Raw genomic sequence first — 16,126 nt, forward strand, 5'->3', positions numbered from 1 at the left:
CAAGGATCAAACCCAAAACATGATTTTCGCTCCTGACCCTTCCAAAGGGTCCAAAGCGAAAATCTTTGTAGCTCTCATTTCCTTCTTAATTTTGACTAAGTGTTGGTTTCTAAGGCACATTGGATGATAAACTAGTATGTTTTTGCCTTGAGGTGGAGTTCGATGATTTTGAAGAACAAGATTTTGGCCTAAAGGAGAATTTCGCTCCTGACCCTTCCAAAGGGTCCAGAGCGAAATTCATCATAAACTTCATTTGCTACCTTGTTTGACCTTGAAACCTTGTTCCTTAGGTGGAAAATGATCTAAGTTTGCTTCTTGAGGTGGTTTGAAGTTGGAAAAGTGAGTAATCTAGCCTAGAATGAAATTTTCGCTCCTGACCCTTCCAAAGGGTCCAGAGCAAAAATCCTCCTAAAGCTCATTTCCTCAGTTTGACCAAATCTTGATTTGCAGGGTATCTTGAAAGGTAGGATAGACATCTTGTGGCCTTTGGAAATGTTTGAAAGCATTGAAATGTGAAGGATTTTGGACCAAAAGATGAATTTTGCTCCTGACCCTTCCAAAGGGTCCACAGCGAAATTCCTAAAAACACCTATTTTTCCATTGAAGGAGGTCCAATCCTTGGTTTGTTATGGCGTGGATGGAAGTGAGATAGCATGTCTTTGCCTCTTGAGGTGGTTTTTGAATTGGAGAAATGAAGAATCTAACACAAATCTTGATTTTCGCTCCTGACCCTTCCAAAGGGTCCAAAGCGAAAATCTCCCTAAGATGCATTTCTTTCCTTGTTTGGCTAAAATTTGGTGTCCAAGGCATGATGAGAAGGAGAATGAACATGATCTTGCCTTTGAGAGTGTTTGGTAGCTATGAAAATGAAAGATTTTAGCCAAGAAAGGAAATTTCGCTCCTGACCCTTCCAAAGGGTGAAGCGAAATTCCTTACAAGCCTACTTTTTGACCTTTCTTGGACTTAAAACCTTGTTCCTAGGGCGAAGATAGATGAGATTTACCTTGCAATCAAGTTTCAAGTTGAAAGAATCATGATTTTTGGTCAAGAATGAGATTTTCGCTCCTGACACTTCCAAAGGGTCTAGAGCGAATTTTCTCAAAATCTCTTTTTGATATCAACTTTGTGCTAGATCAAGTGTGGGCTAAGGTAAAATCAAAAAGGAGTTGCCCCTGAGAATGACTTCAAGTTGCTAGAAACCATTGAAGTTGAAGGAATTGAGCCAAGTCAAGATTTTCGCTCCTAACCCTTCCAAAGGGTCCAGAGCGAAAATCCCAAGTCCACCTACTTTCTTTGCAAGCCAAGTTAAAATTTTGATTTTTATGGCCTAGAGAGAAATAAGGCAAGGTGTTCTAAGTCTTGGAGGTGATTTGAAGTTGAAAGGATGGAGAAATAACCCTAAAACAAGATTTTCGCTCCTCAACCTTCCAAAGGGTCCAAAGTGAAAATCCTAAAATCTACATATTCCTTTCAAGTTTGTGCTAAACCATGCCTAGTCCAAGGTGAAAGATGCCCTTGAGATTGCCCTTGAATTGATTGTTGTCTCCAGAAATGATGATTTTGGGCTAGAAAGGAAAATCGCTCCTGACCCTTCCAAAGGGTCCAGGGCGAAATTGTGCAAAACCTATCTTTTCCCTCAAATTTATGCCAAGTCTAGTGTGGGTCAAGATTAGAGGTGTCCTTAGGCATGTCCTTGAATTGTCAAGAGTCATCAAATATGAAGAAATGAGCTCAAAATGAGAATTTCGCTCCTGACCCTTCCAAAGGGTCCAGAGCGAATTTTCTCAAAACCACCTTTTTTCCCAATTTTGTGCCAAGCCTAGTGCTGACTAAGGTGAGTTTTGATGGGAGAGGTCCTTAGAAATAGCTTTGACTTATCAATGATTATCAAATGTGAAGGAATTGAGCCTAAAATAAGATTTTCGCTCCTGACCCTTCCAAAGGGTCCAGAGCGAAAATCCTAAAAACCATCTTATCCTCCAAATTTTGTGCTAAGTCAGGCCTAGACTAGGGTGAGAAGAGCTATTTGGAATGCCTTGGAGAGATATTTGACCTTCAAAAGTGTGAATTTTGAGCTAAAAGATGAATTTCGCTCCTAACCCTTCCAAAGGGTCCAGAGTGAAATTCTTCATCCACCTATTTCCTCCTTGTGTCAAGACTTGGAGTCCTAAGGTGTAGTTGAGGTTGAAATGATGTTACTTTGCCCTGCAAGATGAATTAAAGTGAAGGAAATGAAGAGTTGTGACCTAAAAGGTGAATTTCGCTCCTGACCCTTCCAAAGGGTCCAGAGCGAAATTCCCAAAATCACCTAGTTTGCCCATGGGGAAGGTCAACTTGTGGATTCCTAGCCTTTGGTGAAGAGAAGGATAGCGTATGCTTGCCTTAGAAGGCATTTTGGAGTAGAGACATGATGGAATTTGTCCAAAAATGCAAAATTCGCTCCTGAAGCTTCCTGAGGGTCCAGGGCGAAATCCTTTGAAACTGCTATTTTTCACCTTGTTGGGGCTAGGCGAGGAGGTAATTGTGATATAATGTTAAAAAGAGGTCTAAATTGGGAAAAATAGCAAATTTCGCTCCTGACCCTTCCAAAGGGTCCAGGGCAAAATTCTTATAGGGCCTGTCCCTGGGGAAAATCTTGAGCAAGCTTCATTTTATTATCTTTTGTTGATGATTTAAGGTGTGAAATACTATGTTGAAATGAATCTATTATGTCCTTAATCATCTTTTGGTTTGTCTTGCAGTTAAAAGGAGACCAGGCCAAGACAAGGACGACCTTCTCCAGTCCAGCATCAACAAGGACGACCTTCTCCAGTCCAGCATCAACAAGGACGGCCTTCTCCGGTTCAGCATCATCAGGGATGAACTCTTCCAATCCAGCATTTGAAGGAAAGGTACACCATCCATCCTGCACATCAAAGACAAAGGAGGTTAAAGCAAGGGTTCGTTGAAGAAGCAGACAGTTTCAGAAGAGTTAACTAAAGTTAGGTTCTCAGCATCATCAAATTGAATATCTACCAAGTTGCAAGTGTCAGACAAGGTGGCATCCCAGTCATCACTCCTCCAGTCGGTTTGGTCCACCTCAGCATGTCCAGATTCAATGTACCTGACTCATCAAAGATGACACAAACTTCTATGAACCTACCCCGGTTATCCATTGGTCGAATATTCCAGAGAAGACATGTGTCCAAACAATGCAATTATTTCATTGGCCAGAGTTGAGTTTGTTGTAACAAACCCTAATTAGGGTTTTCATTGTAAGATCTCGGCCATTGATTTCAAGTTGATCTAAGCCATCGATTTGTATTGAGGGCACTATATAAGCCCTGGCTCCTCATTTGTAAAGGCTAATAGTTAGCTAATAGTCGATAGGGAGTCAATAGTTGATAGTGGGTGAATAGTTAGAAATAGTGAATAGTCAGCTGATAGAATAGCAATTAGAGCAAATTAGGAGGACAAGGCAAGAAATTGATAATTGTTGCTAGTGATTGTAAACAAACTCCATTTTCATTGAAGTTATGGTGAAGTGTGTTGTTTCGTTGCAATATGCATGGTCTCTTGTTGAATCTTCATTTTAGATGATAGATAATTAAATTGAATGAAAGAAGTTGTTGAATGCACCTGTGTGGAATCCGTCTAATCCATACCACTAGCCTTTTGCTGACTATAAGAGCGCCTTGCATGGTCAACTGGCATAAAACGAGCTTAATTCCGAATCATAGCACCTATGTTGTTCACGCATTATCTTGAATGGTGATCAGCATCTGATGGTGTACGATTTGGACATATTTGGAAGCATCCCTTAGAAGATCGCACTGAGTTAGTGTCGAATTGTTCAAGCCTGATGGTGAGACCTAGCCCAGTAGGATTCCACCTAGTCGTTCATCCATCTTCTCGCATTCTAGGTCTTAGAGTAGGCGCTCTGAACCTTTCATCTTTTGATATTTCTTTATATCTCAACCAGTAGATAGGACTTGCGATTCCAGCAAATCAGACGTTCAAGTCATCGAGTGTAAGTCCCCTTGTGATTCCAACAAAATCACATCATACCACAGAGAGCTTATCCACGAGTAGAGAACCTACATACAAGAACCTTGGAGTTGTCTCGACTGATCCTTCGGCAAGATCTTCAGCAGTCGGGAAACTTTGCTCAAGAGAGGATAAGGTACCTTTAGGTATTTTATTCTGTGTTTTGTCATGTACAAAAGACACGTCAACAAGTTGCTATTCGCATATTAAAAAAACCATGCAGTGCTTTGGGTTTTGAGCAAAATTGGAGCATGTTTGATCTCATACACTCCAAGAAGAAGAATAGATTGTCCGTGGAGATATTAAATCATCTAAAGTATGTTCATTACAACCTTTGTCTTCACCACAAACAGATTTTTGGGCACTGACTCCATCCCCATCATGCTAGAGGAGGTTGATCTACAATCTAAGTGCATCATTGAGGTTGAGGATCCTATCTTTAGGGATGAGGACCTCAATTGGGTTGACCAGGTGGATAGAGACAAAGATTGTGGCTAAAAAATCATCTGAGGCCTACCTTAGATGCCTTCATAGGAAGGATGCAAGATCCTCTGAGCCATAGACTTCTAGTTTTTGTTTTGAATTTGTTTGGAACTTTTGATGCCATGGATTTCATATTCCATGAGTTTTGTATACATTTGACAATATTTATATATCTAAGTGTTATTTCCTTCAGCTACAATTGCATTTATACTTGTGTGATCGATGTATACTTGTGTATGTGATCAAATTAGCTTCTATTTTATGATGTTATTGTGTCTTTAAGGTTTATTTAATAATAGGTGTAGAAACATGTTTTAAATCCTTAAGAATCTCTAAATTTCTTGGGCTTTTCACTCTACCAATTTTTTGCCAATTTTGTTCACCAAGTCTAGGTCTACGTCCAAAATCGGCTTGCCATGTCCATGGCGAGTCCGAGTTGTAACTATGATTTTTTTAATGATAGAAAAATCAATAAAACAACCTTTGAGACCACAAGTCTGTATATAAAGATGTCAAGTCAATATATTACTACTGATTTGATGATAACAAGATACATCAAATCATTATGTATATATAATATCAGAAATTCAAGGAACCTCATGACACATTGGTACAATCACGAGAGGAAACATCAAATAAATGTTTACTAAATTAACCCTCATTAGCAAATCAATATAATGAAAATTGAAGTTTGAGAAAGGAACGATATATATATACGTAATACGTCTATGCATTGCCTCATCAAGGTCTAAAGGGCGGTTAGTGGCTAGCATAATAATCCCTTCATGTCGTTCCATCTCAGTCAGCAATGCATTGAACAATTTATCACCACCTCTTTCTCTCTGCAAACAATGGCATGTTCATTAGCAAATAAAGCACCAATTACATAAGTTAAAATGAATTCGTCATTTCCTGCAAGTTCTAATCATTTAAGCAATTCTTTCTTGACATTTTTACCTTTTTAAAGAGAGCCTCACATTCATCAAAAAATATAATTGCATCATTCATATCCACATCGCGAAAGAGTCCACGTAGATCAACAGAATGATCGTCATGTTTACTTCCCCCAAATACTGATTCAAGTGAATGAAAATCTACAAGAAGAACACGTTTCCCTGGCCACATGCAAATTCATTCAATATGATTTCAAATATTTGATATAATCTCCTACATTATTCTGCACATCATGCCACTGCCATTATTAACACTTAAGGAAAAATAACATGGAACATGACAGTCAAGAGTAACACAAACCTAGATGATGAGCAACAGCATCAACTGTCATAGTCTTCCCTGTTCCTGATGGACCACATAGAAGAATCACTAATCCTGCACCATATGTGATAACATCTTCAAGACCAACTTCTTTTCTGAAACTCTTGAACTTTGAAAAGTTGTCAATGTTCCTCAACAGCATTTCTTTCTGCTCATCTGGAAGAACAACTTGTTGCATTGACACCTGTTGAAGTACAAATAAGAAAACAGAATTGATCTTTAGGCCTTTGTTTAAATTTTATCTTGTACAATTGCAAAATATGCACCAAGGGCATGTAATGACACATCTGGAAAACCAGATATATGTTATTAGGATGTTACTGTAACACATCCGTACCAAAATGTATGTGTATGATAGAGCCATATATATAAGCACAATAGATATGAGGCATACCTTGGGCTTGTATAAATGGCTTCCTTCAATGAGCTCATCAATTTCAGTATCAAGACCTACAATCCAATCCAAAATACGACGATCTAGATCTACCTGCTGATCCATCAAATCCCCACTTCCACGAGTGTAATTGACAGCCCTAAGCCTAATCATTCCTCTTGAAACAAGTATGCTTGATTTATGGAAATGTGTACGAGCCAAAACCTACAAAAAATAATATTATGATGAATCTTTGAAAGTGAGCCAAATACTGAGAGAACTATATGAAATAAGATATTTATATCAGCTTACTGAATCTTGAAAAATTGTAGAAAAGTTATCATATATGTTCTTCTTTGTATGCACTACTCAAACAGGCTGGAAAAAGAAAATGGGAAAAAAAAGCTTTAACTTTCTCTTGTTTAGACTATAGGACAAAAGCAAAGAAACAAAAAGTTTGACAATAAGCGTTCAAATTAAATTGAAGTCCTGCATATATGCATCTCCTTTTAATACAGAGATATTTTGAATCTTGTTTACAAAACATTTGATCACTCAACCTGTTGATGGATATATAGGCACAAGACAATATCAAAGCAATAGTAGTTTTGAACTTAGGAGAAAACTCACCATTTAACAATACAGTAGCAGACATCGAAATGAACAACCATAAGAACTTTAAAATTAAATCGGTCTAAAATATTACTATGCTATTAGATATGGTAAACAAGACTTTTCATAACAAATTTGTATGTCACTAAAAAAATAGAAAAAACGTAATATCTACAACAGAACTGTGTATATATTGATATTATATAATACAATGTATATCTCTATTACTGTATCCAAACACCCATTCTCTCTCATCATGCTTCAGGCTAAAAAAAGATAAATATTCAATTAAAGAGTGCTCTAGTTGTAGACCATTGATTTAGAAATGTTTTATTATAGCCAACCCATTATGTTTTGTGTAGTATCCCACCCCAAAATATGATTTTTTTATTTTTTTTTGCTTTCCTTTTCCAAGTAAATGTCTATTCCAAATATAGTGAATAAACATTAACACCAACAGTTTGCATGCTTGAGGTTTATTTGTATTAACTTCATTAACATTCATTTTGTATTGCATTCATAGATGTCAGAAACTTGAAATATCCGATAATCAAAATTTGCATTTCCAAAGTAGATCACTGCTGAGAGAAATCGTTCACATGACAGAGAGACAAATGCTAACCTTTAATTGCATATACAGGTCTGAGAAGTTTCCAATACATGCTTAACACCAGCTCATTAAACACACTATTCACTTCATATCCAATGACTAGAATATAAGAATGACATGATTCTCTTATTTCTAAATGCTGCTACAGAAATACAGAGGAAAGAGGTCCGATATCTGACATGTCATGTCCCCTCCTTGATCGTCATATATATATCAATTATTATTATTTATTAATATAATAATTACCAAATAATGATTATTTGAAATTTATTTATTTATTTAATTAATATTTATTTATGTTTATTACTAGTAATATCTTGAAATATTCAAATAAAAAATAAATTAATATTATATTATAAACATAATTTGATGGAAAAATTGTCATTGATGACAAAGAAGATTGTATGCTTACTATGTTCCAAGGATGCCTTACATTAGTATGCCTTACACATACATATGCAGCAGTCTGATTGTGATCCTAATCTAAAAATATAGATGCAGACAGTACGACAGTGATCTAAAAACAGTAATCTATATATCCAGTAATATAGATGCACACAGAATATATCATGAGGTTGGAAGTACATATGCAGTGATAAAATCAGTATACTGTATAATGATAACAGCAAACAGTGGTCAAACTAAGTGATAAATATAGGTGACAAAAACAAATAATAATATATTTCATAATATTTAAAAGATATTCATATAAATAAGACATTTGAATATCTAAAAACTTGCGCATATTACTGTCCGTGGGTAATTACTCTTCACTTTCTACGGTGCATGCAAAGACTGCCAAAACTGACATGGAAACAGTGGAAAGCTACGTCTTAAGAGTATTAACGTGGTCAAAGTTGGTTGAAGATCGGTGGTTACCAAAAAACAAAGTCTAAGATCTTCAATAAAAACAAAGGAAATATACTTATCGTGGTCAAAACATAAATCTCATAAGATTGAAGTTGCTTTTCTCCTATGCAGTAATAATTACAAATCATTCTATGAATCGTTTTTTTTAATTACTAGTAGCTATGAATAGAGGCCATGCATTTATGAAAAGAAAAGTTAGAAGGGACTCGACTCTTCGTGAAAAGGTAAGGAAGAGTATATGTATACATTCAGATTTCGGTCCCAAGTAAGGGAGGATATAGAGAATAATTGTTGTCCTCATTTTTGTTTCCAAAAATGAAGGACCATTACATAAAATTTTTGTGAAAAAATGAAAAAATTTACTCTACGGCATGCTTTCCAAGGCAGAATTTCGACTAATCCTTGGGCTGGCTTAATCCGCAGTCCATCCTCGAACTACGTTTCGAATTTCGTCGAATTCTGGGTTTGTTTGCTATGTCTTTCCTTCAATTTCAGGTTTTAAAATCCCAACTGCAGGTGGAGAATTTTCTTCAAACTACAAGTTTTGATGATGTCCATTGTTTTGGTCTTTGTAGGGGAATTTTTGGCTTATTACATGTGCACTTTTATTAAAAGATGTTACTTGTAATTTGTTTTAAATTTCCCTTTTATTGATTTTATTATTTTTATTGTTTTTTGGTCTTTTTTAGTTAAAATAGGGATTTTTTGGTTAAGTTACAAATAAATTTGTAGTTCTCTCCAAAAACCCCTACTTTAATGGTTTTTACATGTAATAGGGATTTTAAACCCCCATTACATGTGTGCAAGCAATTCTAACTTGTTGTAGGGATTTTATTTCCCTTTTACAAGTAATTAAAACTTGCATCTCTCTCCCAAAAACCCGATTTTACATATAAAGTGCATTTTTAACAATTTTTGAACTTGCAGTTTGTTCCCAAAAACCCGATTTGGCTTTGTAAGTGAAAAAGTGAAAAATAAAACTTGCTATTTGGCTAAAAAATCCCGATTTTGCCTAAACATGAGGAAAAAGTGAAATTAAAACTTGTCTTTGTTTCCACAAAACCCGATTTTCACATATATGCAAATTCGAACTTGTCATATCTTCCAAAAAACCCAGTTTTCAATTGAAAGCAAATTTGTGGAAATTTTCAATCGATTTTTGTGGAGATCTTCTAGGAAGGAGAGGCGTTTTGGTTTCTACCCTATTCTTATACATTTAAAACCACTTGTCACGCCATTTGGGGTTTGCATTTACTGGTTTTTTGCTCCAAATCAGCAACCACGTGTTTCCAAAATGCCACATTTTGGGGGTTTAAAACTTCATCAAGCTGCAATCTCCTAGTTCGATTTCACCTCACCTAGGCGTGGAGTTTGTGATAAGCTTTCAGTCATTCAATAAGCCATCAAAGATGCATTGGTTGCCATGTTTTTTTCATGTGACCCTCTTTTGGCTGCGTTTTTTAAGGATTTAATGCCATTTCTTCATCTCCTCCTTGGGCGTTTGGCTTTGACACTTTCATGCATGATATTATCCTAAGGATTTGGCCCTATTTACTTGCATCTATTACCACGTTTTTGCAACTAAAAACGTTTTTCCAAAAACGTGGCAAGGGTTTGGGGATTGCGGTTTGCTTCTATTTGTTAGTTTGTCTTCTTCATTCCAAAGATTGTTGCATTTTTGGAGAAGCATTTTCAGTTTGAAGAAAGTATTCCAGGTTCACAATCAATGTCAAATTTGCTAGCATCTCCAGCTTCAAAAAAGATGAAGTACAAATATGACAAATATCAAAACGAGGTTGCACCTTCCTAGGTTTCTTCTCCTTTGGATCGCATCAGAGACATGGAAATAGGGAACGTGGATATGTCAGAATTTGTTAATAGGGTGGAAGATCCACAAGATAATAACATGCAACAACTGTTGGACAGCCATATCCACCATGCGTCTTCTTTCCCGGTGGCTGCCCTAGAACCTGAGTTTGTTCTTGCCTGCGCCCATCATTTTGACAAAGAGACAAGAGTCATCAAAAATGATGATGGTGAAGCTATAATCCATCTCGATACAGATACAATCGAGAAGGTCTTCAGAATACCTCCTGCACCAGTCTATATGGAAATCTCCAAAGAAAGTGCAGCAGTGTATTATGTGAAGAGGGAAAAAGATTGCAAACGACACATCAATAGGTGGATCCAAGAGCCACGAGCCTCCTTCTCAAGGTGGGCTAAGTTGTACCGCTGCGATTTCAAATGGGAGATAGGAGACACCATAACCCTTCTCAATAGGATGATGGGCCTTGAGCATTCCAATGTCTTTGAGCCATGGATGTACCAGTTCATCATGTTCATAAGGCAGTCTCATCACATTTCATAGGGAGAAGTCATTAGCGATGCCTTGTGCGAACAACTTGCAATAGTTCCTACCACCATGACCTTCTTCATGAATTCTTATTTGGTATATTTGGCAGCATCACTTAGACACTTTCTGGGTCTTTCTATCAAGGGTGATCACTCACTTATACCAGTCTGAGAATATTATGACCAGTTGTCGTTGAGACCCAACAGACTGCACTTCAGAAGAGTCCAAGATGCATTCTTTGGATATTTCATGTGTCAATTTGACACAAATCTCAGGAACAAAAGAGTATCAGACGAGGCATGGGCAAGGGTGTGCGAGTATGGATGTTTGTTTCTGCAGTTTCCCACCTTCACCTATATGAGGATCGGATGTTATGGCGGTCAGTCATATATGCTTCCCAGATACCCAACTGATAAGATCATTCTTATGGAGTTGGGAAGACAGATCATGGCTGTCCACACTTTTCAGTCTGCTAGACACAAGGTTGGAATGGGTATCTCCACCACAAACCCATTGAAAATTGGCCGGTATTCCCTTGTCACATCTGTAAAGGCTAAGGCCATGGAGACTGAAATGCAGGAAATCAAGCTCAAAAGGTTTAAACCTAGAGCTGATTTTGATTACAGGGGTATGAAAGAGAAGATCAAGAAATCCTTTCTGCATGTGCATCGCATTGAGGACATCTGGGTAGATCTCCGCACAGAAGCCGAAGTTCTGAAGATGGATTACTGCAAGCTCACTATTGAGCAAATTGTTGATTTGAACTTGGTGGATATCCCACAAGGGATGATTGATGATGGGCACATATTTGATTGTAATGTCCCCTTCTCAGGCGTGATGTTTCAGTTGATCGATGGCCTATTTCAGAGACCCGTAGGCTACTCAATGGGTGAAATTAGGGTTTCCAGTTTTGGAGGTTGTTGTTGCTCGTGAATTAGAGTTTGGATCGCGGAATCTTTCTGGGTTTTCAGAGGGCTTCGCAGTGGTATGTTCGGCTTTGCATTCCGAGCACTTTTTGGAATTTACTATTTTTAGTAAATTCTATTTCTGGCAATGCTCCTGATTATTTCGGCACAGTTGGTTCTCTTCTTCAGTTGGTTCAGTTGGCTTCGTCACTTTTGGCCTTGAGATGTTTTTGGAGAGATAAGTTCCTTTCATTTAAATAATGTTATGTTCTAATGTTATATTTTAAAGTTGACCCCTTGGCCTAGCTTCATCACTTCAAGTTGTTTTAAAAGGTGGTCTTCAAGGGTGGACGCATCATGGAAGGGATTTAATATTTCCTATATCTTTCTCTTCATGTTATTAATGGTCATTTAAGTTGTTTCTAATTTCGCCTCTAGTTAACGATTGTTTCTTTTAGAAACATAGTCTTTGTAACTCTATTTAAAGGAGCTTTGTCTACTTGATTAATTGAACAACATCGATTCTTTGAAATCCATATGCTTTTGCATCTGTATTATGGTATCAGAGCCTTGGTTATTTTCGAAATAATTTTTCAATTAACAGTTTTTTTTGAAAAATTTATTTGTTTATTCGAAATTGCTACTATGGCAGTTCGTTTTGGCTGTAGCTACTAGGGTTTTCTCGCTATTTTCTGCCCTCTCCCGCGACCCATCTCTCCTGCATTTCGCGCAACCACGCGACTTTCCCGCCTACAGATTTTTTTTTCTGCCAATTTTGGACAGAAATCTGCATTTTCGGCTAGGGTTTTGACCCTCCAGATTCAATCGAAAAAATTTTCTGACTACAGATTTGTGGTGGGTTTTTCGAGATCTCCACTGGGTCATTGTCATTTTTGGGTGCCTCGATTTTCGTGCCTCAATTTTCGAGCCAGCGGATCCAAATTCCGATAGCAAATTCTTTTTGGGTTTTTCGCAAGGATTTCTGGGTTGTCTTCAGATTTTTTTGGGTCAGCTGGAATTTTTTTTCTTGAAATTCGTGCCTGTCGTACTTCATTTTTTGAAGTCTGTACCCACATCTGCCTCTATTTCTGCATTGGGATTCAAATTTTTTGAATTCCGAGCCAACGCCTCTTCTCATTTTTTTCGTTTTCTGTGCATTGGGAAACGTGCAAGATGGCATCATTGACCAACTTAATGTTGGAAGGCAGTCAGGTTTTGTGCACTTAGCATCTTCTTAGTACCTCGTTTTTTGTGCCTCGAAAAGCATGAAGATGGCCTATGGGCATCGATGTTTGTTTCAGTTTTTAATATTTTTTTACCTAAAAAAAATCCGGTGGGTTTTAGTATTCTTTTTCCCTTGAAAAAATCTATGGGTTTTAATAATTTTGTCCTAAAAAAAATTATCTGTGGGATTTTAAATATTTTTTGTCCTTGTAAAAAAAAAATTCATGGGAGGGTTTATGATTTTTTCCTCAAAAATTGTACTTTGCTGCAATTTGTTTTTAGTCGCACCTAGAGTTGTTGTGCGAACATCTGCACTAGTCTCTTTTTTGCAATCTATTTTCGGGCATCTTGCTCATTTGCAATAGTTTGGAGGGTTTGTTGATTTTTTCCTCAAAATCGTGACGGTTGTTCTTGGTGTGTCTCTAGTTACAAGGAGGGACAGATCTCCAACATCAGGTTCGACGGTTGGTGTTGTTTTGGGTATCTCCAGAAGTTCTGCAGTTTCTGGGAGGGTTGGTGGCAGACTCATCTCAAGTGGCAAAGTTAGTGGCAGGCTCTTGTCTTCTGTTGCAGCGTGTTCTGAGAAGAAGGGGGCAACCTTCTCTGTTATTTCTCTTGGTAGTTAGAACGATGACCATTAAGGGAGGCTATTAGAATAATATCTTTCTCTTCGTGTTATTAATGGTCATTTAAGTTGTTTCTAATTTCGCCTCCAGTTAACGATTGTTTATTTTAGAAACATAGTCTTTGTAACTCTATTTAAAGGAGCTTTGTCTCCTTGATTAACTAAACAACATCGCTTCTTTGAAATCCATATGCTTTTGCATCTGTATTATTCCTAACGTCTAAAATCTTGCTTATGAAAAGGGGTGCCAACTTTATGAAGAGAAGTGAATTAAAATAAAGGTTAATTATAGCTTTTAAAAGTGGTGCCATCTCTTGGAGAGAAATTCAAATGTGAAATTAGGGCGCACTTTCTAGAAGCCTCTAGAGATTCCTTGTTAAGCTTATAAATGGAGGCCTCTTCCCTTCATTTGGGATCTGATGTCTATTGAAGTGTTACTCTGCCGGAATGGTATTGGGGTTGCTTCGAGGAATGAATGCCTCCTAGCCTTGGCATTGCTTCTTGCTTGAAAGATAGCAACTAGTGGTGATTTAGTGTAGTTGTGAGAGTTTGTAGTGAGGATTGCATTGTAGCTCGAGTTGTGCTGGAAGTTCAGTTATTTGCATTTCATTTCATTTTCGAGAGTCGCGGTTAGCAGGGCAGATTTGTAGTTTCACTCATATATTTCAGAATAAAAACATATTCATTCTGGGTATTGCATATTTCCTCTTGTTTCGGCTGGGCGCTCCTTTGTGCAAATTTGCAGACTCTAATATGAAGTGTTTTATTTTATAGAGAAGAATCACCATTCTTGCCTTGCGTCACTGCTGGGAATTGCCTTGGGGTTCGTGTTAAATAATCTGTTGGGTTAATGTATGATTTCTTGATATTGGTTTGGTCGCCTCCTTCATAGGAAGCCATTGCTTTTGGTTTTGGGTCATTCGGACTAGTATTAAGAGAGTAATGAGCATTTTAGTGATTCCATGTGTTGTTGATTAAGCATTTCAAGTGCAAGTCTGTCATAAATCAGAATATTAAGATTGATCCTTGAGTAGAATTTCTTGGACTTATCATTTTTATGAAGCTCGGGAGAGTCTTCTATATTGTTGCAGCATTGTATAGTCTTAATCTTATGATCTTGGCAAGCATTCACTATCAAATTGTAAGATGAACAGTAGTACTGACAGCATTTCTTCTCATTTTCGTTTCACGCTTGTTATTTACATTTAATTCCATTTATAAGTTCTTAGCATCTCCGCCATATGGTAGCTCCATTCCCACCCTTGGTTTAAAAGCACATGCTTGGTGTCGAGTTTTCCTTTCAGCAGTTGTAATTGTAAAGATCCTCTGACCATATGTTAGTCCATCTTGGGCACATTCTTGGTTAGAGTTGCTTTCAGCATGCACTAAGATCCTTTGACCATATGTTAGTCCATTTTGGGCACATTCTTGGTTAGAGTCACTTTCAGAATGCTTTAAGACCCTCTGACCATATGCTCACACCTTGCCCAACCCGGGATCCTAGTGTACATTCTTGGTTAGAGTTGTATTCCGCATCGTTTTGGTTTAAGTGCTAACCCTAACGGATGTGTGTTGCATTACTTTTTGTAATTGAAAAATTGAAAAAATTGGTTTGGGATATTTCAGTGGTCTCAGAGCTTCACATCCTGCCATCCTATGAAACAAACCTTCTATGAGTGACAGAGAAAGAAGATACTTAGCAAGGGAAGATAAGAAGGCTGCAAGTCAGTTTCAGTTTCAGTGGTATCAGGTTCCTGAAGGTCAGACAACATCAGAGGTTTTGAGGGCTCATTGGATTCTTCTCCGGAAACAAAAATGGGGGACAGTGAGAGGTCAGTGGGTGGTACTGAGAGCTTTACAAGCAGTCGGGATGAAAGTGGAAAAGGAAGGGAAAGAACACCAAGTCCGGGAAGGAGGTTCAAGAGGAAGATGGATGCCTTAATGGATATGGTATCTCTCATGATGGGGAAAATGGGTCAGAGTTCTAATTCATAGAACAATCAAGGGCACACCGGAGAACACAACAGCTCCAACCAGCATAGTGAACATGCTGCTCCGCATACCTCAAATAGAACAAACATTTCTTCCAGGCCTTTTAAACCCACCTTCTTGGCACCAATGAATCCTCAACCTGATCCGGGAGAGAATGCATCATTTGTGGAACAGTTGAGACTTGATCGTGCTGAGTATGAGTCTCTTCCTGATGAAATCAAGTTAGACATGTCTTACAATGATTTCGTGGATCATAAAAGGAAGAATAAAGGACATGGGAGACATCATGAACATAGGGAAGCAAGAGTACAGAGGGATTTGCATCAAGCAATCAACAAGGTTATGATTCCACATTTTGACAGGAGTGACAGTAGTTCAGCTAGAGCTTGGATACAGAAGTTCGACAACTATCTAGCTCTTAGACCCATGACAGAAGAGGAGGCAATCAAGTTTGCTACGCTTCATTTAGATGGGGTAGCACACGAATGGTGGTACCATGGTCTAGTCACCTTGAGGCATCGGTCGATCACTACCTATGATGAGTTCACCAATAGGCTCACAGAGAGATTCGAGAAAAAGGATCCAAAAGTGCATTTCAAAGAATTGGCACAACTTAGACAACATGGCACAGTCGATGCTTACATAGTTGAATTTCAGAGGCTTTCAGTAATGGTCACGGGAATCACCAAGAGGCAGTTGGTGATCCTATTCAATGAAGGGCTTATGGAACCACTCAAGGGTTGGATTAAAGCTTTCGATCCACCCTCCTTACAAGAGG

General features: G+C 37.8%; 1 protein-coding gene across 3 annotated transcripts in view; it reads right to left on the minus strand.

Annotated features, from left to right (window-relative positions):
* Nucleotides 1–16,126, minus strand: part of LOC131067212 (cell division control protein 48) — a 332,369-nt gene that overhangs the window by 253,947 nt on the left and 62,296 nt on the right. For all 3 annotated transcript variants that reach the window (XM_058002161.2, XM_058002160.2, XM_058002162.2), the window contains 4 exons: nt 6,179–6,382; nt 5,764–5,968; nt 5,467–5,624; nt 5,227–5,351 (listed from right to left, as the gene is read on the minus strand). In XM_058002161.2, the coding sequence (XP_057858144.2) occupies nt 5,227–5,351; nt 5,467–5,624; nt 5,764–5,968; nt 6,179–6,382 (692 nt within the window). The remainder of the gene's footprint in view (nt 1–5,226; nt 5,352–5,466; nt 5,625–5,763; nt 5,969–6,178; nt 6,383–16,126) is intronic.

The sequence above is a fragment of the Cryptomeria japonica genome, chromosome 3, assembly GCF_030272615.1.
Source record: "Cryptomeria japonica chromosome 3, Sugi_1.0, whole genome shotgun sequence".
Taxonomy (NCBI): Eukaryota; Viridiplantae; Streptophyta; class Pinopsida; order Cupressales; family Cupressaceae; genus Cryptomeria; species Cryptomeria japonica.